Source organism: Macrosteles quadrilineatus, unplaced genomic scaffold (assembly GCF_028750875.1).
Source record: "Macrosteles quadrilineatus isolate MER2022 unplaced genomic scaffold, UCM_ALF_1.0 Scaffold_5__1_contigs__length_97177068, whole genome shotgun sequence".
In the NCBI taxonomy this organism is placed as follows: Eukaryota; Metazoa; Arthropoda; class Insecta; order Hemiptera; family Cicadellidae; genus Macrosteles; species Macrosteles quadrilineatus.
Genome location: NW_026542598.1, coordinates 15855499 through 15879150, shown reverse-complemented (window position 1 = coordinate 15879150; position 23652 = coordinate 15855499). Strand labels below are relative to the sequence as shown.

The window sequence follows — 23652 nt, the reverse complement described above, 5'->3', positions numbered from 1 at the left end:
GAAACGGTTTAAATATAAGTTTTGATTCGGTTCTTTACCAAGGGACGAAGAACACTCTGTTGTATCAATAAGAGTTTTTTTTTTTAACTAACTAAGCCCTTTAAGTTTGTTACCTCGTAAACCCATGCTAAAAAGAACTCTATTAACTTATCATGTTGATGAGAAACCTAAAAGCATGGGCCAAGATTGATTGTAGCTCACTTGGGCACCTAAACTATCAAAGCGAAGTTGGTTAACTCCAGTCAGTCATATTTACGCAATCGTCCGTAATCCTTTCATACTGACTATGAAGGAGTTTCTCTAAAAAGTTATCTTTACCATGACTTTAAATAACATAAAGCATAACTTATATGCAAATACGCTACAGAAGGAAGTATTGTACGTTCCAGACACTTCTTTTACACATTCAGTTTTTGTGGCTTTGTCAAGGCTGCACTTTTACGGTGAAAACTATGCCTGTGTAAAAACAAAGCCATCAAAATAATAATAATAATAATAATAATAATAATAATCGTATATGGCCATATTACTACTTCAAACATAGTGTTCAAATTAGGTCCTGTAAACATGTAAATACATCCTTGAAATAACTTAACATTAACTTATAGTTTGAAAAGGTTAATTATCTAAAATGTTACCTAACCCACATCTATTCCTAAAATCAATAATGCCTATGCAGAATTAACTGTAAGTTATTTTGTGTGCCTCAATAAGTGGGATTTGAAAAGGATTTAGAGCGAATGTTTCACACGGGTCGGCAAGTACTTTTATATAGAATAATTCTATATTTAAGTTAAGTTAGGCCTAATACGCTGTAGTCAGATATGAACGTTTTTCCGCAAGTTTAAGTGGAATAAGTCTTGGGCTATGTGGATTATTTTACAGATTTTTAACTGGCTACTTACCTACCTCCAACTCGTTCTTAATAAGTGTAAGGCCTGTTCCAGCAGAAGACTGTTATTGTTGTCTTATAACCCCAAAATCTCCTACCCTTTGTACAGTAAATTCACAACTAAGAAGATACGCCGATACACCCCCCTTATAATTAAACATCCATTTAAACTAGGCCTAACTAACTTAATAGCCATTTGTAAGTATTAGGCAAAGATACAAAAGCTTCAAATTGAATTTAGTCCTAGAAATCATAATCTAACTATTGCCAGATCAAACCTTTATGACTGCAATGGGGCACACAATCCTTAAGTTGCCATCTCAAAATAGGTACCGGTATGTCTAAGTAACTTACTGTACCTAGCCTAAGTAAACTTTTAATAAGCCCTAACTAAACATAGGTTACAGAAATGTTCTTTCAATGAGTGACTGAGTAAGAGGTTAGTCCTACAATCTTATCTAGCATAAGGTGAATAATCTCTTAAATAATTACCTGGTGATGCCAAAACAGGTTTTTTTCATGTTAGTCTAATTGAAGATCTGATGTGTACTTACAAACTTATTATTTAACACCGACACATCTACTGCAGTTGTCATTTATAGGTCTAATTGGTGAGACTCAAATAAAATCAAAATAAAACTTATATCGTCAATTTAATAAAATGATTTATAGCTGTACAACTAATCTACACATTCTAGAGGTGAGTCGGGACTGCAGTATCTGATACTTTGTATCGGATACTCGCCAGTCCCGTGTGTAACTGTTACTCAAAACCAAAAGTATCTGATACTGGAGTACTCGTTTCTACTATTGAGTACTGGTGGTACTGCTAAGCCTTCAATCCAGTACCAGGACTCGTCTCGGGTATCAGTTTAGTAGTAGCCTACTCGTTTAAACTTAACTGAGTATTATAGCTGAAAATACCATAATCATTTGTTAGTAATAGCAAATTCCACATATATGAAAACTGCTTTCACTGATCACTATAAATGAATAAACTGCTTAAGAACACATAGTAATCATTTTGTAAAGGAACTGAGTACTACCAGTGGTATCCACTAATGGTATTTGGTATTATACTGATACAGGAACACTCTACGGGTACAAAATCCCGTCGACCGTGATGAGTACTCATGAGTACAAAGTAATCATCAAAAGTAACTGATACTCGAGAGTACCAGTACCGGTAGTAATCAGTATTTCGATGTACTCATTTAGCCCATCTCTAACACATTCTACAACAGGTTGGTTCTACTAGGCCTGTACTTACAAGAAAACTGTTAAGTTACTAGCCAAAAGAAAGATTCATATCTTTGACTGACGATATGCCTACATCTGATATGGATTATTTACAAAATAACTTTTGTTAAAATTAGATGTATACGTACCTTAGATTTATAGAGTAGAGGAAGAGTAATTTTGTTTATAAAAAATCAAACTTTAGTGTAAATAACATAATGAATAGAATGGCACGTTTGTCGGTTACAGTTTAAAATCAAAACCAGACGAGCGACGAACGACGAGCGAGACGAGGAGGAATCTAGCAAGTAGCAAGGAGGAAGGGAAAAAGGCAAAGAGTATAGAGTGAGACGAATGAAGATTTTTGCAATATAGTAGTTTATGCTTCCCTTTCATATAAGTGCAAGAAAATAAATATAACTTTATTTAAATAAATTTTTCAACTTAGAGACGTTCTACATTGATGTTCTAGAAGTCACTGTTGAGAATATGGATACACATCCACGATTCTAGTGTGCATATACAGGCATTGATTATAAACATTCCATTTTTGGAGATATATAATCAATAATACAGTCGTCCAGATATTATGCGTTAAGAAAATGTTCCAAACCAACTTGAACTCTGTCTCTGTGTGGTGACTATTCCACAGCAGACATGCTTCTAAAAAAATAGTGTTCAGTGGTGAATTCAACGTGCATAAGGATCGTCTATTCAGAGAGGAGGCCAATTAAGATTTCCTAATCCACTGCAAAGCTACGGGCTGAGCCGACCCCTCGCACCGTTCCCAGACGAACAACTAACTATTGGAAGCGTGCCCCCCATAGTAACAGTGCGAGTGGTCGTCCCACAAACCTAACTAAAAAGTGAAAGGCCGTGGGTGAATTACAAGACAAACAAATTGTGAACAAAAGCCTATAATGCCAAAAATCAACAAATACAACAATAACAAAAAGCCATCCAAAGAATTATCTTTTAAATTTAGATAAAATATCAATTTAAGTCTACCCTTCTGAATTTACAAAACTGGTACCAGTATACCGGTGACTGAAAAAAATTAGGCCTAACTAAATAAATAGGATGGTAACTATGACGTATTAAACTTTAGAATTAATTAACAAATAAAGAAATAACAATGAAATAAATAACGTTGACTATCAAAATTCAATAATGGAATAATAAATTATTTTGGGCCCCTTTAAAAAAGCAATCCTTTTTTTTATTAAAAATGTTCATAAAGTTCAAGGCAACTTGAGCTTATGGTGGCACTTGTCACATCACACTAGTGATGGTGGGCGGCGGTGATCCATCTTGGAAGGTGGATGGTGGAAGGCGGCATAGTGGTCCCCGGAGAAGCTGGGCCGTTGGCGGCCCAAGGGCGACCATCTCCGAGGACAGCAGCTGATAAAGCCTCACATCTGGGACCTCATCCAACGTTCAGCAATCCGCTTAGTTCATGTTACAAAAATTTGGTTCGTACGAAGCACAGTAAAGAAATGTGACTAGATGTTAATAGATATAAATACAGCATAAAAACACAAATCTTGACATGAACCGATGACAGTTGCTGGACTTCTGCCCAACACATGTGTCAGGTGGACATTCACTCTGCAGGTCTGCTGCCCGACCCAAACCGACCGAGTTCCGGCGCAAAGCCAGCACTCGCACTATAAAAAAAACTTTTTCATCCTTAAATAATTTTAGTGTCTAGATATCAAGTTAGCTTATGTTAGTTTGACATTCCTAATTGTAATAATCGCAAAATTATACGTATGTTATTAAATTGGTAGTTTCTAGGTTAGGTAGGGGAGGGGGAAACTATATGATACGTATCGTTTTTCGATTTTTGATGATACGATTCGTGTATCGCGATACAGACGCTCGATGCAATACGGCGATACGATATTTTTTTCCGATACGTATCGTATCGCTGTATCGCCCATCACGGTGGTAATGAACCATGGTCGCTGCAGGGTGCCACCCTGATAACCCATCACTTCGCATGATGGTGACTAGGTTCCATTCCAACAACCCGCCATCACACAAATACTCGAGGGGGTGTATATGTAGTATGTACCAACAAATGGTACCTGAACCTGACAACATGTTGCCATATATTTATCAGAGGTGGCGGGTTGTAGTGCATGCTCCAGTCTTGGGTACTACACCGACAACCTGCAACCACGCATATATTTGAGGTTGTTGTTGTTGTTGTTGAATATATGATCCCGTCTAGGCACCACCACGAAAACCTGCCACATCACATGTATCAGAGGTGGGTTGTCGTGCGTCGCACGCTCCCGTCTAGGCCCACCCAACAATGGCAACGAACCACCTGACATTGTTCTTCTTTTTGGTGGTAGGTTGTTTTGGTGGCTCATTATCATGTAGCTCCAGCTATGTATAGTCGATGGCTCCAGCTCCAGGTAACCTTATGTCAAGGCTACCACCACGAAATGGAAAGTTATTTCCATATGCAAAATAGTTCATTCCCGCTGTATTTACTCAATGATTTTTCCAGCTTGCTGAATCAGCTGATTTCACTGATGGTTTATTTATAAAACAGCAACTACTACAGAAGTATTAAAATGAATAAAAAGCAAACAAAGCCTAAATGATATTTCATACAACTAAAAAGTTAATCTATGTGTTCTGTTATGTTAATTATGGTAGTAGGAAAAATCTTGTGTGTTTTACGAGCACAGTCATTGTCGCTATCGAAATGAATGGATGTAAGCTAAGCATCTAACAGTTCCCAAAAGGCGATTGACTTTCTTTGCGCTCTTACATAAAAAGTTATTCTTACAACACATTAATATTTTACAGTCGATGGTGAAAATAACTTTTTTACAGCCTATACTTACATAAACGTTTTGACAGTTTGTTAAAGTTAAAACAGCTGATTGAAAATATTTGTTTTAACACTTATTTACATAAAAAAATGTCATATATTTTAAAATATATTTCACTGTAAAACCAAAGTTTGCTAAAAATTGCCTCAATACTTGGGGGATCAAGTTTTAGTAGGAGAGAGCCAAGTAAAATAATCCGTATTTGATTGGAACTATTTTCACCCATGACTTTTGTCACCAGGAAACTTCCACCAGGATTTTCACCTATATTGAGTAATTTTCAGTTTTATCTTTGCTCAATAAAACTCAATAAAATATAGTTACAGCTTATGTTTTTCCTTTTGTGCTGTATTTTGTAATTTGCTAGTATATTGTGGATGGCTGGTTAGAGACACGTGTTACAAGTCTCTTGTTTGCCTTTTCCCTTGTTAGATAAAACATACTCACTACTTGGCAACCCATAAGACCATTATTGTTAAAAACTGTTATTTTACATTTAATTTTTTACGTACATAATTAGATTTTTATTGGCAATTTTAACTGCATTAAACACGATTTTAGGCCAGAAATAAATTATTTACAACATTTGAAGGAAATTGTCAAAGCCGTTTTCGAGGTATTTGTGCAAGCATACATACAAGCAAACATTGCTCATATAAGGGTATAGGATATATGGGGGATATATATGGTATAGGAGGATAGGATTGAAAACTACTTAACTACTTTCAAAGTGATAACGAGGGCAAGGGTGGATATTAGCAGTAAACGAAACAACAGACTGTATGGTAGTCCAAATTTAACCGTGATAATTTGAAATGTCAAATTTTCACATTATTGTAAAGCCTTCAAGCTGCAGAACACAATTTATACACACGTCATAGTTTGGATTGCATTGACAAATTTGAAGAAGACTGCAAGCGCCGCGTAGAAGGCCATGGCCATTAGGGAAGTCGTTCGGAGACAACAAAAGAACGACTCTCATTAACGATTCACCTGGACTCAGCCGAGCTCTGGGTGATATATTTGTCGAAGTTTCAGCTCCAACAGCATCATGAAGGTTGGTCAGGATTAACTTGGTGCGGTCACAGGTCATTTGCCTAACGTCGTGAGGTCGTTATGGTCATAACTCGCTCTGACGCTCTCACCTCTCATTGTGACGTAACAATAACTGGTTTACTTCCGGCGTAGCGTTCGTCTTCCTTTATAGCTCTACCTTTACCAGTTTATGTTTGAGATAATTCCCGTATCCATGAACAAGACTCCAACTTGATTAAGTGTGCGCTCCACCCCTGACGCGCAACCGAATGCAAGGGTTTGCAAGATTACTGTTTTCACCTGCTACATTGAAGGTAGAATCAAAGTTAAGGTCTCATATTAAAGAGGAAGAAATTTTCTATAGTTCTGCGTCTCATTATTTCATTTATTTTTAATACACACCTTATAAACTTGATTTGTAGGACAAGATAAAAGGTCTTTTCAACTAGCCCTAACTTATTGAAAAACGTTATTTGAAAATTTGAAAAACGCAGAACTATAGATTGGTATTTGCACTACTATAAGCCGTTTAGAGTGCGTAGCTATCATTATTGGTTAATTCGAAAACAGTAATCTTGGAAACCTTTGCAAGCGCTTCTCGCGGCACTGTCCAATGGTGCAACATTGCAACTGAAGATTTCCGAGCTGAGGTAGAGCATACCCAAGCGCACCCTTGACCACAAAACGTTCTCCACGAATAATGTATGGCCAAATCTCGAGATTTGAATCCTATAGATTGTGTCAACAAGAAAACGGATAATGTGTGCAACCAATGAACAGATGGACACGACGTGTGTTCATTCTGTGGTTTACAACATCGGATCTCGGATCGATTGGATCATGGTATAAATGGTATAATAAATACTTCCATTGGTTGAATTTTGGATACAGCTATAAGCGTTTACTGCTGTCTTCAACGACGTGATTGGTCTTTCTAGTGTCATTGTAAAACAATGTTGTTATCCCAGGGTGCGGACATGTAAAATGAGTCAAAACGTTGTTTTTAAAATACATCAAGCCCTTACAAAGCCTATACTTTTAATACTTTAAACTGAAATCGTGACCATACGAATGTAGGTAATTTTAAGCCAGTAGAATGGAGATGAGTGTAAGGTGAGTGGCCCGATCTTGTAGTCTTGTTACTGACTAAGGTCGACATGTTCCTCAGACATTAATACAGATAACACAGACAGCCTGTGATCAATAAAGGTAATAAGACAGATGGATAATTAATAGCCTTCAAAGCCGATGGCAATCAAGCCTATCCAAGATAGACGGATTTGTGTAAAATGCGTTGTAATAGTCTGGATATAATATAAAAAATCAACTCATTTTGTTAATTTTGAAAAAAATGCTCCTAGGGGTAGTGGGGGTAGGGGGTAGCTCAAAATTTTCAAAATTATTGTAGCCCCTCATTTCTAAGAAGGTTGCCGCAAACCAATTACAAATCTATATCTATTTACTTATTTAATACGCAAGCAGGATTTTTGTGACAATTACTCCTCCGAAACTACTGAACTGATTGACATGTTTTTGGTGTCATTGGAAAGAGCGTAACGTGAAGTTGTGCAGGAAACTTTCTTTTTAGGGAAATAATTAGAGAGTGAGGCCTTGGGGCCCTTTAAAGTTTCGTATTTCTCCATAAGATTAACATGGGAAACAAACATTGTTTTGAAACTCCAGCTGTTGTTAGAAATTAAATATTAATAATTGGTCTCCATGGAAGCATGAGAAAATTCACAATGTTTACATTTGCTTTGACATTTAAATGTAAACAACCAGAACTGTCAAATGCCTATTTCAAAATTTCAGACAGCTGATCCAAAAAAAATTAAACAACTATGTGGTAGGTTTATTTAATCTCAAACTTTATGATAGATTATTTATTATAAATCTATTTCAATGATTATGAAACATGAGAAGAAAGAACGTAAATTGTAAACTGTCAATGTGTAAATTATCTATGTTGTATTAAAAATGTGCATAGTTTTGGATGTTGGTTTGTGTTTAATTATATAACTTATTAGTTATTGAATTTTTATTTTAAGGATTTGGCATATGAGTAAGCCTATGATAAATAACACCATTTCAGAGTTCTGCCAGTTTTTGCCCAACTCTGTCCTGAAGAGTTTAAAGTAGCCTACACCTTATTGTCTACAAATTGGCTAAATAACTTAGGATAAAAGCTGGCAGACTTTTTGCGTTGACTTAAATTGTAAGCTTACCTTTTCCCGTCCATGGGTAGTTTAATTGTTAAAAATTAACCCTTTAAACTGGAATAGGACTGTAATTGTGAGTATTTCCATTCGTTAATAATCTTTTAGTTGACTCTTTTAAAATCATCAGAAATTATGACTGTTATTAGTTTTTAACCAAGTTATTTGTTTATAAATAACTCCTGTACTTCTTTGCAATTGCTCGATTTCGAGCAACATGTACACTAGTATCTCAAAAGGTTCAAAAGTTAAGGAGGGGTGCAAGTTACTTTTCATCCACCCTGTATACATATATACAAATTTGAACGAATGGTATTTTGGCCTCTGGGGACATCAAAATCCACTGATGATACCACATTCTGCGGCTAAATTTTTCGGAGAAATTATTAAGAAAAGCGGCAAGAAGAAATGCTACTACCAAACAAAGGTCGAAAATATGTCAAGTTCTTGTATCTGGGTAAATAAAGGACGATGAAAGTTCAAAAGCGAATTTTCGGTGGGGAATTTTGATAGCTCATCTATAATATTTTTTAGAATAGGAATCGTGTTACAACTGAACACGCGAAGTACTTAGGATAATGTCGAGTCAATACAACTAAGTTGGACAAAAATACATCTTCCTGGCTTCCGCACTTACGAAACACCTCTTCTTTCGACATAAGCAAAGGTTCTTTTGGTGATTCCTGGCACGACCAAAAGAGGCAGCAGGCATGCGCTTTAAATACTTGCGACCGTCTGGTATCTTGTGACGCAACTGGAAAGTGGTAGAAAGAATGAAGGATGCTCTGCCAAATGACCGCAGCTGGGAGGGAAGTCGGGAGTTGCGCTGTCGGAAGACTTAAAAACCTTGAATGCTTGAAGTTGAAGAAATATAAAAATGAGTAGCAGTTAAATAGTCAGCTATATCATGTTTATGTATCGAACAGTGGAACTACTTCAATGTGCAAAATGAAATATTATCATTTGGATATTTGGATTTGTTGTAATGGCCAGAGAGCAGTATTCTCATGACACATATCTCAATATCTTGCCAAATCGTCGATTACAATGGACGCTAGAAGGTGGTGCTAGAAGTAGACAACGTAGAAACGCGTTCACTCGCTGGCCTAAGTAGAAAAGAGGTTAAGCAAAAAGGTACTTTTACAGTTGCGTGTATTGTGCAAGTATAGGCCTATAGCTTAGACGCCATTTTTTGCTGAGCCTATAGGGGAGACAGGTGTTGAACAAGTTCGGAAACGCTTCCTGTCTCTAGTAGATATTTGAATATTGCACGTTTTGCGTAAGTATTCATATTTCGAGCAAATGCGTGTTGACTTAGGGAAGAAAATACAACCTTCTTAAAACATAAAGACCTTTTCCTCATAACAAAACCAATTTAAGTCTTGCATTATCCCTCTCAAATTTTACAACATTGTTTATCCATAGCTCATGGTAGTATAGACAACTCTTTTCTTTTGGGTTAGTGTGAATCAATAACCCTCTTTCGATTGATATTGGAGAATGATGGCTCTATAATTGCTTCTTCTCATTCTCAACCAAGCTGAAGCAATAAATCTCCGAGTCTATATCTCCCTTGTTTTGGACTTCCCTCGTCTAAGATCAAGTTCACTAGGTGACCGGGTATGGTAAAACAAGGGATTCAGACAAAAAGCTGTCACCATTGATTCCACAGTCTAGACTTGTCGCACCGGTCGCCGTTGTGGTTGTGGACTTGCCACCTTTTACGGTCGGTCAAGTTCATTAACCCGGAAGCTCAGATGACGTTATATCGTTATCATCCACTTTCACGAGCAACGAACAGCCTCCTTAGGGTTACGCAATGTGGAAGTTTCCAGCAATAACTTGGCAAGATAACAGCTGATCGCTATAATTGACTGATCCGGATCAGGTAATTACATGCCAATTATTGGGATCCAATGTTTTCTATCTGTATTGTTCTGGTCTCACAGATTACTTAAACCATCTAAGAGGCTGAGCAACGGTATGTGAATTCGGCAATACAATACAATACTACCCCTGAGTTCCACATCAAGCTAACTTACATTTTCAACCACTAAACAGAGTGGCCGCTAAACAGAGAAACAAATCCCTTAGTTACATAAACATTTTTTATTTTGATTTTTTTTATATTTACCACTAGTACCAAGAGAGAATGCTGTTTCAATTTTTTTTATAAATATTATCATTTATCTTACATTTGAAAACATGATAGAATCGTTGAATAAGAATCAGAATCACAATGACTTCCTATCCTTACAAAGTTGATTAATATGGTGTCTTTATAAACCAGTTTCAGTTGGTTTTACTCAGTCAAGGACAACGTTGAATGAGCCTCTCAACTGCAATACAATGGAAGTTTCGTATTGTCTGGCGTAATTGTTACATTGCTAGTTGAAATCACATGAAATTATTATAACTCAAAAATGTTCTCTTCTTAAATTAACAAGATTCATAAGTTGGAGAGTAAGATGGAGAAGAGTACTTGGTTGTCGCTCTATTCACTGTGCCCGGAAGATTACCGGAGGGTTGCTGGGTTGCTCCTTGAATAGAAATCTACATATATTTATCACTACCTCAACATAAACTCAAGTGACACTTGAAACTAGTTGATGTTTAAATATTGCATCCAGACGGAGCGAAAGTAGTTGACGAGATTCATGGAGATACATGTTCTGACACGTTTCAGGTCGATCAGAGAAACCCCGTGTAGAACCAACATCACTAATGAGACCAAGATACCTCAGTTTCATTAATCTCCCTAGGGAGTAAAACTCGGCTGTTGTAAACTAATCAAACTGCGATTGTAAGCAATCGCATGTATCGAAATTACTAACCGATTGATTTAATCAGCTGTAGCTAGTCGTTGCAATATTGTCAATAGTTCGACACACGAATAGTAATCGTGGTTCGACATATCGATAGTATAATCATGTATAATGTACAGTGATACAATCGTAATAGACGAAATTATCCAAAAACTTATTGAACAGCTGCTTATTTGCATTGGCATAATTGAAAACAACCTGGAAGTTGTGTTGAGAGTTTATATTTACATGAAAAGTATATTTGTTTTCTAACTTAGTTTGTTAAATAATGTAATATGACGTTCCCCACACGGACAAAAAGTGTCTTTTCAACCCTCGCTAATTTTCCTCAACCTTGAAACTTGAGCTCGGGATGAAAAGAGCTTACGCCCTAGAGATGAAATATACTATTGTTGATGGAAAACGTTAAGATCAAATTGGAATATTTTGAGCTTTTATAAGATGATTAGTATATGTTTCAGCGTTACTCGTACACTTACTATACAACTACTCGGGCGAATATTTCATAATTGTTTGGTCAGTTGTCACTTATAATTGAAAATTAGGTCCCAAAAGCGAATGAATAAGTGAAAAAAATCACCAAAACCAGGGTTCATTTATCACTTTGTTAATTTTATAAATAATCAGATTAAAATCAGATTTATCAGATTAAAATCAGATTAAAATCAGATTAAAATCAGATTTATCAGATTTATAAAATAACTAGCAGAGTACCCGTCCTTCGTACGGGGTTGGCATATAAGTTTAAATTGCTTATTGCAGTTATACTCAAGCTTTGCGTTTGCAATGGGGGAGGACAAAGTTTGATAAAATTTGCTTCTTTAAATTGACGGTATACTATGGTATTACACATCTACCATAGCCATTATGTTCTACCTCTTCACCTAAACAATAATAAAGTATTACAAATTTAAAAAATCACAAATTATTCATGACATTAAAACATAGTCATAACTGTAAACAATCCTACTTTGACAGTTCTCATTGCGTATCACAGTTGTTGGTTGCTGCTTAGTTCAAATTAGCTGTTTACATAAATGCAAAAAAAAAATATAGTTCTGCACCCTGTTGGTAAATCTTGTAACTTTTTAATGCTTTTAGCGAATTTCCCATATAGGGAATAAGCTATTACCGTAGTACTCATGATAAGACCTGGACCCAGGACCGATTTGTTTTTTCGTTTTGAGGTCCCTAGAGGCCAAAAACACCATTCGTTCAAATTCATATACATATATATATATATATATATATATATATATATATATATATATATATATATATATACATGTGTCCGTTAGCGCGATAACTCGAGCAAAAATGATCCGATTTTGATGAAATTTGGTACAAACGTGTAAACCTACGTTTATTCGAACGAGTTCGCGAACCAGCATGATCGGACCATGGGAACGGGGGTTTATGGGGGCTTTTATGGGGTAAAAATGGGTTTTTCCAATTTTTGACCCAAAAAACATAAAGTTTTGCAATTTCTTTCCAAACTATTTTGTAGAGCTTAAAAAACAAATAATTTAGTATATTGAAGCGTTATAATGCGCCTAATGGTTACGGAGAAAATTCCAAAAAATTGTTAATTTAAAATTCCCATGTTATTCTTATGGAGAATAAGTAAACTGTTGTAGTTTGCTTGTTTATTAACATATTTTGCCCAAATTTTGAAAATGTTTTTATTTCTTACTAACTATTAACATTTTACATAAAAAACACTTTTACCCTCCCTGTTGCAGCAAACCTAAGTATGTGTTAAACTGATTCTATTTAAATAGGGAATAAATGTGATATTTTTAAGGAGACATTTTAGTGTAAATCCAATCAGGCAAATGGAAATTCGCTTAGTCTGCAGGTTTGCTGCGGCGGGGGTATTGTATATCATAGAACCAACTTTTTTAGTTGAAACAGCTGACTAAATTCTTTAATTCCCTTTAAATATGAATACTCATAAGGTTAACCTGGGGAACTACAGAGCCACTGGGGTGGAGCCCGAAGGGATTTTTGAGATAAGAATATGCCTATATGTTAATCGGGAATGTGAGCTATCATCAGCCAAATATCAGCCCAATCCATCCAGTGGTTTATGCGTGATTGACCTTCAAACACACAAACAAACAAACAAACACACAAACTTTCACTTTTATAATAGTTACTAGTTAGGCGCCCTTGCTCCGCCACGGGAATATTGTCAAATCAAATCAAATAAAATCAAAATAATGTTTATTTCAGTAAGTAAATACATTGTTACGCTTTGCCAGTAAAAATTTCATAGCTATGCAATGACATAAATAAATAAAATAATATACTAACATAGTCATTAATTATGAAATGCCTCTCACATAGGCTACTACTCGTGCGTGAGAGATTTCCGCTTTCAGGAAATAATAATATTAGAAATTGAAAAAAAAAATAGATAAAATAAAAGACATAATAATTAACAAATACTGTTTATCTTTGTATTTTATTTAGGGACTGCTTTTTTTATATGAAGTAGAACGGATAGTTGGGCCTGTATAAACTATTTATGTTAATCAAACCAATATATTAGTTTAACCAAATACTTACTTACTTACTGCTGGGGCGCTACAAATCGCAGTTGATTCTTCGCCTCGTAGAATGAATGTTTTAATTTAATTCGAGTTACATTTAAAAAATAAATGGTATATGAACTGCACAATGCTGACAACCTAATACACTACTTATGCTATGGAGATAATTTGTTAATGTATATTCCTACATTCGTTGTTTTCTTGTTCATTACATTCGTTGTGCGGAATAAAGATAGTAATTTAAATTACGCATCAGCAGTTGGCCGCATTTCACGGATCTTTGACCCATTCTGTGAGTAACAGCTGCGTATACGTCGTACAGGCTATACTCGTATATAAAGTTGGGCATACTTTGGTTCAATGTTAGAGGGTATTAACGAATCCGATGGTAAACGGAGCCCCGGATCTTAAAATTATATAGGCCTATACTACCAGAATGATTATTCATCTAAGTGAGACTTATAAACTCACCATTGCAAATGCAGAGTTGTAAGATCTTATATTTATTCAAATAGTTTTTTTTGTTTCTTTTACTTTATTTATAGCCTATGTAGTCCATGTTGATAAGATTTTCTATGAACTCAGAATGTCGATAAGGAGCTAATTTTACCTTCCCCTTGTGACAACATAAGGAGAAAATACTTGTGTCGTGTCCCTGTTAGTCTGTTCTGACTCTAAATTCATAGATTTGCAGTAGTAACAAATCCAATCTAACGACCCCAATTCAAAAGAGTTGGTGTTTTTTTAGGAACTTCCAGAGCACATTTAACACCATCACTGTTATTTACTTTTTAGTTCCATGGGTCTCCACGTTTTTTTCGTTCTGGTTGTCTCTTTACGCACAGTTTCCACCTTTTCTTTTTCTTTTTGTACTTTTCACACCCTGGGGATTATGATAAAGTTGTATAACACTGTAATGACCCGAGTCAAATTTGCCTTTAAACATCAAATCACACACTTTTTTGCCAGAACCGAAATCGTAAGTCACAGTTTCTCAAGCAACTTCCCTGTGTACCTACTGGAAAAAATAATTAGGGTATAGTTCACTGATAAATTGTAGTTCTACATATCCAGAATACTCGCCATCTCGAGAAGGTAAAGATTGGTACTACTGAACGTCAAACACTGATCTTTTAAGTAAGATTCATCATCACCTACTATAAAATGTTTGTATGTTTCCCACTCATTAGCAATTATCTGCACAACTTGCAAGTGGATTTCCCCATGATTGTTCTGGTGGGATAAATGATTTTGATCGGAACAAACAGTTTCCGTCCCCTACTTTCGGTATTATTTCACGTTCCATCCATTCCCTAACTCAAACTCAATTACCACTTTCCTTTGGATCATTTTGCATGAAAAGTAACACATATTTCGAAAATACAAATTTATATTGTAGTTACACGTATTCGTAATTGCCATCTCCAGAAGGTAAAGTTTGGTACTGCTTAACGCCAAACACTTACCTTGAGTAATATTGATCACCTATGATAAAATGTTTGTATGTTTCCCACACATAAGCAATTTTCTACACAACCTGCAAGCGGATTTCACTATGATTGTCCTGGTGGCCGTAGGGAATAAATTATATTGATCGGAATAAACAGTTTTCGTCCCCTACTTTGGGTATTATTTCATGTTCCATACTCAAACCTAAAATCAATTAGCACTTTCCTTCAAATCAGTTCGCAGGAAAACTAATACAGTATACGAAAATACAAAATTTACACCACAACATAGGCTACAAATATTGTTTAAATAACACATTTTGGTATAATAAGTTAACAAAAAATACACTTTTCCTTGATCGAAATCGTGTCTGTTTTTAACAGGAACTTCTAGATTAATAATTACACTAGTGTACATGTTGCTCGAATTCGAGCAATTGCAAAGTATTACAGGGGTTATTTCAAAACCAATAACAGTCATATTTACAATGAGTTTAAAAAGAGTCAACTCAAATATTACCATTGTGTAACTCAGACCCTGATTACCTGGTTATCTTCGTTATTGATAAACCTAAAGCATTCCGGCTGGTTTTCTCCTTCTCAAAATGCCTCGCTGTACAGGCAACACATGTCATTGATAGAGGGTCAATTGAGAACGAAAAGTCTTTTAGGGGTAGTGTTAGCTCGCATTCGTAACCTAATAGTTGAGATTGTCCAGGGTCAGGTGCTGACGTGTACGCCTCCTGTCTATGTTTCGTTGTCGTCGCGTTGGAGGCATTTAAAAGAAAAAAAAAAACAACACATAAATAAATTATAGCTACACAAAACAACGATAAATACACAAATTTAAGTTACAATCATGCTAACACGATCCGTCATAGCGACACAAAGCAACGATAAATACAAAAATTCAAGATACAACCATACTAACACGGTTCGTTTTCGTTTTGGGGGTTATGTTTACAAAAACTCAAATAGTAAATAAATTTACCCAATGTGTTTCATTGAATCGAAAAATAAATAACATCAATTAAATTATACAGCTGATCAAAACGTAAACAATTATGTTCTTCATAAGGATAACATGGGAACTTTCAAAGCCACTGGGGCTGAACCCAAGGGACTTTGTCAAAAATGTAAGGCCAGTTTGCAAATCTACGCGACACGCTTTTTCCAATGAGATGTCAATGGATAAAATCGGTTAAGAAATGACGGAGGAGTTCAACCGACAAAGTTTCATGTAGCGTATTAATTATATAGATACCGAAAGTGAGGTTATAAAAATAATAACAAATGTCTGGCAAACATTAAACAGCTGACAAATCATTTATAACCTGTGTATTATAATCTTCAATAAGAATTGTATTGACTCGACCTTTGAAGGTCTATAGTGCTTAGCCCTTAGAAAAAACGTAAATTCTAAGGAAGTTCGGCAAATCTACGCATTACATCCTTTAATTTGAGACATACATCTTGTAGATCGGTCCAGTAATAACTGAGAAAACAGTGTTACAACTGTGTATTAAATATATAGATTAGTAAGAACCCTGTACAACATCATGAAAATTCCTTCCATCTGATAGGAAAAATAATTTGAACTGTCATAAAAAAACCAAACTTGTATATCTATAAACATTTTATGTTATTGAGATTGGATCTTATTTAGACATAGACACAAAACATCACTTCATCGGCTTTATTGAAATAAAACATTTTCATTCTAAAGATCTAAGGACTTGTAAACCTGAAGCCTGATTATCGGTGTACATTATCGTTGTTTTCAGTTGAATGCAATCGTCACTTATCTCAATTTACTCTGTAGTCTCTGGTCGTGAACATGAACTAACGACAGCGACGCCTCCACAGCGACCGCCACGCCCCTGGCGGAAGAAAGTGACATTAGCAGTGAACTTGACCGTATCTGCAGCTGTAACAGAAACAGAAGGAAGGAAGTGGCTCGGTAAGAGGAGAAACATGCAGCAGCCACAGCGACCTTTGCGTAAACCGAATGAATGCGAGCAAAAACCTACGGCCATTAAACTGTCGGAGACTCAACACGTAGAAAGTTATTTGAGATAAACATGTTATTAGACAATTTCCCGCAGCAGTTGAGTGGGAGACAAAAACTGGAGCCGCTCAAGACAGGATTCACGGACGCGTCCAATAATTCCATTAGTCACGGAATGTTTCGTAGGTGTTACCAATCATGGAGGGATGGAGTTAAGGTTGAAACTTTGAAATTGTATATTCATTGGGAATGTAAGAAAAAGTAGAATTTACTGTTGGAAGAAAATGCAAAGATCCAACAGTTTTTTGATTACAATTCTTAAGCCAACCTATAACGTGGAATGAATTAGAAACATGACTGATTTCCTTTTTTGATGGTAACCACGCGTATTATAAAAGAAACATTAGGTCTTTTCTAGTATTCGTGGTATGTACCACAAACAAATGATGTCACCGACCCGATTCATACACTAGTAACCGTAACAGATGGTTTGGACGTTCTTTGACATTTCCAATTAAAAAATAATACAAACATGCTTATTTTAGGGCTACTGACGTAATTTTTCATATTTATGATCCATTCCGTTTCCGTTCTAATATCCAGAGTGCAAGGGGCAACAATTTAATTCACTGGTGTTCTAAAAAAACATTCATGCCGAAGAACTGAAGAAGTCAAAGAGACGAATGAAGATTTCTTAAGCGCCTAGAAATAATAACACGCAATATTTAACATTGCCAATTTCTTTTAGTGATAGGACGTGATATTCGACAGTTTAAAATCGTATGGGCCTATATTTTGTCTACAGTAATGTCTTTTAATGTGCCTCAGAACTGTCAAGCATATGTGATAAAAAATGTCACTCGAAAGAAAACAAAACGTTTACTCTAGATTGTGTCAAAACGTGAATCTCTGCATGCTCATACAAAACTACTTCAAAACTCGAGGCCACTGTACCTACCGCTCATGACGGGTTTCTCCTCAAATGATTTTCCCACCTTTATTGCCCATTTACATTTCTCCAACCGCCAAAACCATTTACCCGACCAACCGCACAACCTAGGCTAGGGTTTTAGTACTCCTAATGATGACTCTGGGAGCGATGGACGTCATGAATGGTTCACGGCCTGGCGAGGGTCCAGGTCTCGGGTGTCGGGCGAATGTGAAATGGTGGAAAGTGGGAGTACGGTCAAACCGGTGCCATCAGCCATCATACATAATGCAAACCAACCCCGGAAACAGCGACACAGACAAAGACGGAGAGAGCGGAGGGTGCTTAACTGCAACGAGTGCGACAAAGATGGAGATACTCAGTGCAATAAAGATTTTGAACCGAGTACTAGCGTCTAGTGGAACGAATGTCTCATTTGAATCCGGCAGTGATCAACAGCAGTTTCACTTTTGATCGAATGATTTGCAACTGTATGAAAGGGCGGTGAAAACCTATCAGGCGATACGTCTCTAGGATTGATTGGCGCACAGTTCGTTTAGTTTCGAGTGATCAGGCTTGTAGCTTTGAAAAACATCGAATTTCATTTCCATTGAAATCATAGGAAGTTACACTGTTAAAAAAGTTTAACTTGAATGATTTAACCTCTGGAAAACTGCGACCACATAGTAAAACACTGGACGATCAATTAATTGAACTCAATGTATGATTAATTTAGGTAGTGTCGCCAGAAACACAAAATACTAAAGAGGTGTTTACAATAATTGTTGACGTGTTTGTTGCAATAATTTGCGTACCCTGTAATATTTCGTTAAGGTTCAGGTGTGCAAAAAGAACTGATCTTTCACGTCTTATTGGGGCGATTCATAATTTCCCAGTGGACACATGAGGCCCAGAGTGATTTCTTCCGACGCTGACTAAATATTGACTTTCGAAACGGTTCCAGAGAACATAGTTGAAGAAATTGAATAATAAAGTTTCAATATTATGACCATGAATTTGTAAAGGAAACGGTAACCGATGCAATTAGTTCTGAACATCGATGTTTGGAATCGAACCCGCAAGACAAATTCAACCGACCGATGTTCTATGGAGAGTGAGAGTTTAATTTAAGTTTAATTTAGTTTAGTTAGTTTAGTTTAAGTTTAATTTAGCGGTTTGCCGCGATGGAGGTGAAAATTAAATGTTCCCAGAGAACAAAGGCTCATTTGCGGTAACTGCTTTATTTGGTCCCCCTCATGAAGTGTGAACTATGACTGTATTCATGAGGAGAAACGAATCCAGAATATTTATATTGTACGGATATAACCAGTTATATCTTCCAAAGCTATTCGATGTATGGTAACACATCGAATAGCTTTGGACATTCAGCTTTCGACATTTGAACATTTATATTATTAGATGATTTTCGAACATACTAGCTCAATCAGAAACGACTTTAAAAAAATATTGGTTGCAAAAGTACTCGAATCCTATTCAATTCATTGTTGGACTATTTAGCCTATCCTAGCCTTAGTGCAATCTATACTATTATAAAATTGAGGTGGTGCAAGGTGGTGTCTGTCTGTATGATATTTATGTATTTACTGTCACGAATAAATTCACTAACCAATAAAGCCAAAATTAAGCACAAAGATTGTCCACATATTTAGAAATGTCATAGGCATATTCACTTCCCTGAGTTCCTCTCGGGCTACGCCCCTTAGATGTTCAAAGTTTTGAGGTGAGGTTTTCAAAAGTAAATATTAGCCTAATTGTTCTCCATGGAAGCATGAGAAAATTCACAGTGTTTACCTTTGTGTTGTTGCATTGTGATGTAAACAACCATAACTGCCAAATCCTCATTTCACAATTTCATACAGTTGATCCAAAGAAATTAAATATATTTATGTGGAAGGATTATTTAATCTTAAACTTTATGATGGATTATTTATTCTAAATCTAGTTCAATGATTATGAAACAGACATTCCTTCCCGTTGCGAAGCGCAGGTACAGCAGCTAGTATCATATAATTATTCCCATTTTTAATAATTGGAATATATGTTATTGAGTATTAATATTTTGAGTCAGCCGTGTTCCCTCCCAGAGAATATTTGTAATTGAATTATTGTATTAATTTATAAACTCATTGGTCTATTCTACTGAGCTAAACCCAAGATGGCGACCCGGTATTTGTTCATTTGAATCATCAAACTTCAATTATTATTGTAATAAAATGCTCATTATTAATACACTTGTATTGTAACAGAATCCTTAAGATTTTTTATTTGTGTAAATCTATATTCTAATATGCTTATAGCTTATTCCAGCAGATGTAAAGAATTGTAAAGGTACAAACCTCGAAGCCTGAATAAGGAATCCTTATATGCTACGTCATAATTTATTATTCCAAATTCCAAAGGCTCTACCATTACTAATTTTGTATAACACTTTACCTTAAGTGCAGTTGACCAATTGGATAGTGACAAATAAATTGTTTAAAACATATGCTAGAATAAGTAGGCTACTGCAACATAAATACGCATGGTTTTCTTTTAAAGGTTATGACATTTTGAAAATATCTCCTAACGTGTGGCTATTTTCCAATAGGGGCTCTTTTGCAACAGTCAAGAAAATATAACCTCAACTAAGAGGAGACAGTTTTAAAAGAATATTTGGTAGAGCTTTATTTAATCTATAAAGTGTTGACATCCAAAAGTTAAATCACCATCAACCTTATTGCATTAGCTAGCAAAAATATTACTGCACCGATAATGCCCTTTACAAATTCTTGGCATGTTTTTTCTTTTAAGGCGTGGAAGACAAACGGGTAATTAATATGGTTCAGAGTGAATCGATCAAGAGATGTTATGGGTCAGCAACCACTAAACGGTCGACAATAGAGGTAAAAAGTGGACGAAGACAAAAGCGGCGGTGGCCGGTGTTACATAAGAGAAAGTAAAAGTAAGGGGTAACCTCGACCTAGAACATGCGGCTGGCATCGCCGCGTGGTGGGAATATACAAACAGGAAGTCTTCTGTGGATCGAACTCCAGGGGGTCACACCCTCGCCCAGTTCGTCCCTTATGTAGACACATTGTAAATAGTTGAGTGCAGCTTAACACAAAAATAAATGTCGTCTTTGGATTTGTAAAAGGACCCTGGTAAGTGAGCTTGACAGACTTATTTGATTGAATTGTGAAAACTCTGGATCACCATACTTCTTTTGACCATGCAATATGTGTTTCCTTAAACATGAATAGCCAGTTGATTGCCAAGGAGGAGAGAGGCTCTTGTTACATACCGCAGAATTACAGTAGACTGGAAAATAAAAATCCCTCTGAGAAAGTATTCTAAAGGGTGCGCCAAAATAACCTGATGGTTTTTAATACTAAATAACTCAAGAACAAACTACAATTTTATGTATTAAATAACGTTATATTGTACACACTACTATGCCATTTTCATTTATGAAAAATTATATCACTCAGGTCATATCAACTTCTCATAAACACAGGCTTCCCATTTTTTTTTGCTTATTTGCAGTCACCTTCACCTGATGAATAGAATCAATCTCTTCCCTGATACACTGCTTGAGTTCAGGGATGGTTTGACATTTCGAAACAAACATTTTGCTTTTTAAGTATCCCCAGAGCCAACAGTCACACAAAATTAAGTCTGGGGATCGAGGTGACCACAGCACATCACCAAACCAAGAGATCACTTTGCCGGCAAAGAGTTCACGCAAAACTGACATTGAATAATTGGCTGTATGACAAGTTGCGCCATCCTGATGAAACCACGTGTTAGTCATGTCTATCCCTCATAACATCCGCAGTTGTGGAACCAAAAACCCCCTCAGTATTTCCAAATAGCGTTCCGAGTTTACAGTGACAGGGGGGTGTTCCCACTTTCGTCCTCAAAAACATATGGTCCGATGACTCCAAACAGTGCCACACCACACTAGACAGTAACTTTCTTTTGACGACGTGATGTTTTACCAAACATAACCTAAAAATGGCATAACATAAGCAATCGTTCACTACAACAATGAGGTCTCTAGCTAGTATAACAGCTGACTTATTACAAAACAGAAACCGTCATTTCTTTTTGGCGCACCCTTTATTTAGAACCATAATGATTCGTCGGGTTTGGATCAGCAGTCGTGAACCTAGGAGCATTTTAACGTCACATTTTGCTTCTCTTTAACATTTACTATCCTAAATTTGGGTACTTTCGTACATCAAACGTTAGAATCCGTACTGCCGTTATCGAGTTATAACTATGAAAATATAACTGTTTGCGTATTAATATATAGATATAGATAACATTGAACCAATTTGGCAAAAATGTTATTATTTTTTTATTTGCTCAAAGCTCTTCAACCGTGTACAAAAGAATACTATCCAAACATGGTTAGGTTAGGACTAAAAATATTTTCTTTTCAAACTGAAACACCTTATCAAAATTTCTTTCCTGAAAATTGAATACTTTCAGGAGTCCATTAATAAATCATTCTTCATAGAAGCATCACTGTTCTGCCACAAATAGCTCCTATTACATTTTTTTCTTTTAAAAAATCGGCATCCAATCTTATCAATATGGTATTCCACGAGGTCTTACTTAGCACATCACAGCTAATACACACGTAAGCCATTGCTAGTTCGGCTATGCGTACTTGTAGTATACAAGCAGATCGTGTTTAACATAACATAATCATCTGTTGCTCCGTTCGTTAAGAGGCATTTGTTCAGATTCTCAAGCATACGCCACGGAAGCGTTTGAGTTCCCAAGCACACACGATTAATTCCCGGACAACCAGCAGAGGGGCGTGGGGGGCGTGGGAGGATCATCGTAATATCTCGACATATCAGCTCCAGGAAGTACGGTTGTAATCAGGAATAGTCCTGGATGTTCATTACAGACTGCCGTAACCACAGGCCAATCAGCAGTCAGTACACCGCAGAGTGAGGTGGACTCGTCAACTACGTTGAGTATAGCACAAGTGGCAATTAGGCTACACACGCATATCTAGAAAGCTATCTTCACATTGTCGTAATAGGTCAAGAAGAGGGGTGCCACCATTAAAATATTCCACTATGCAAATGAAGGTGTAATAGTCACAACCTAATCTATCCCAATATGTAGTTGCCAAAACTGCTGATTCAAGCGGCAGTTCACCTCGTCGATAAGATAACGGTTGGCAAATTAGTGTTACAGGTAAACACTTTTGCAGATTATATCCTCTAATTAAGCTCTTGTTTCAAAAATTATTTCGCATCCAAGTAAACCAATATCATCACAATTTGACAAGCTACTATGTTGCATGACCAGCTTGTGTATCAACCATGGACGACCTTCAGGAGCGCACAGCGGCGGCGGCTTGTGTGAAAGTGATGAAAGGACGGGGATCGTGCGTGATATTGATAGTGATATGCGACCAGCACTTGAAGGTCGTGACGATCGGAAGTGGAAATGGCAGAACCACGGAAGTAGTGATTACCACCTAGTTACGTCTCTTCTGTACGGTATGTAGAAGACAATGGTATGTCTGGTGATCCTACACAACCAGAAGGTATCGGCTATAACATCGGTGAAGTTAAAGTTTGAGCTGTATCGGGTGAGGAACAGGCTAGAAGTGTGTAATGTGTGGAGCA

The 23652-nt window shown here is 36.4% G+C and overlaps 1 protein-coding gene across 3 annotated transcripts in view; it reads right to left on the bottom strand.

Moving 5' to 3' along the window:
* LOC128995312 (kinesin-like protein KIF18A) overlaps positions 1 to 2398 on the bottom strand; it is a 45075-nt gene extending 42677 nt beyond the window's left edge. For 2 of the 3 annotated variants that reach the window (XM_054420289.1, XM_054420291.1), the window contains exon 1: positions 1385 to 1575. In XM_054420289.1, coding sequence (XP_054276264.1) covers positions 1385 to 1413 — 29 coding nt within the window. In that variant the 5' untranslated portion in view covers positions 1414 to 1575. Of the gene's footprint in view, positions 1 to 1384; positions 1576 to 2280 lie in introns of those variants that run through there. The other variant, XM_054420290.1, reaches the window with a different exon arrangement.
* Between the last annotated feature and the right edge of the window lie 21254 nt (positions 2399 to 23652).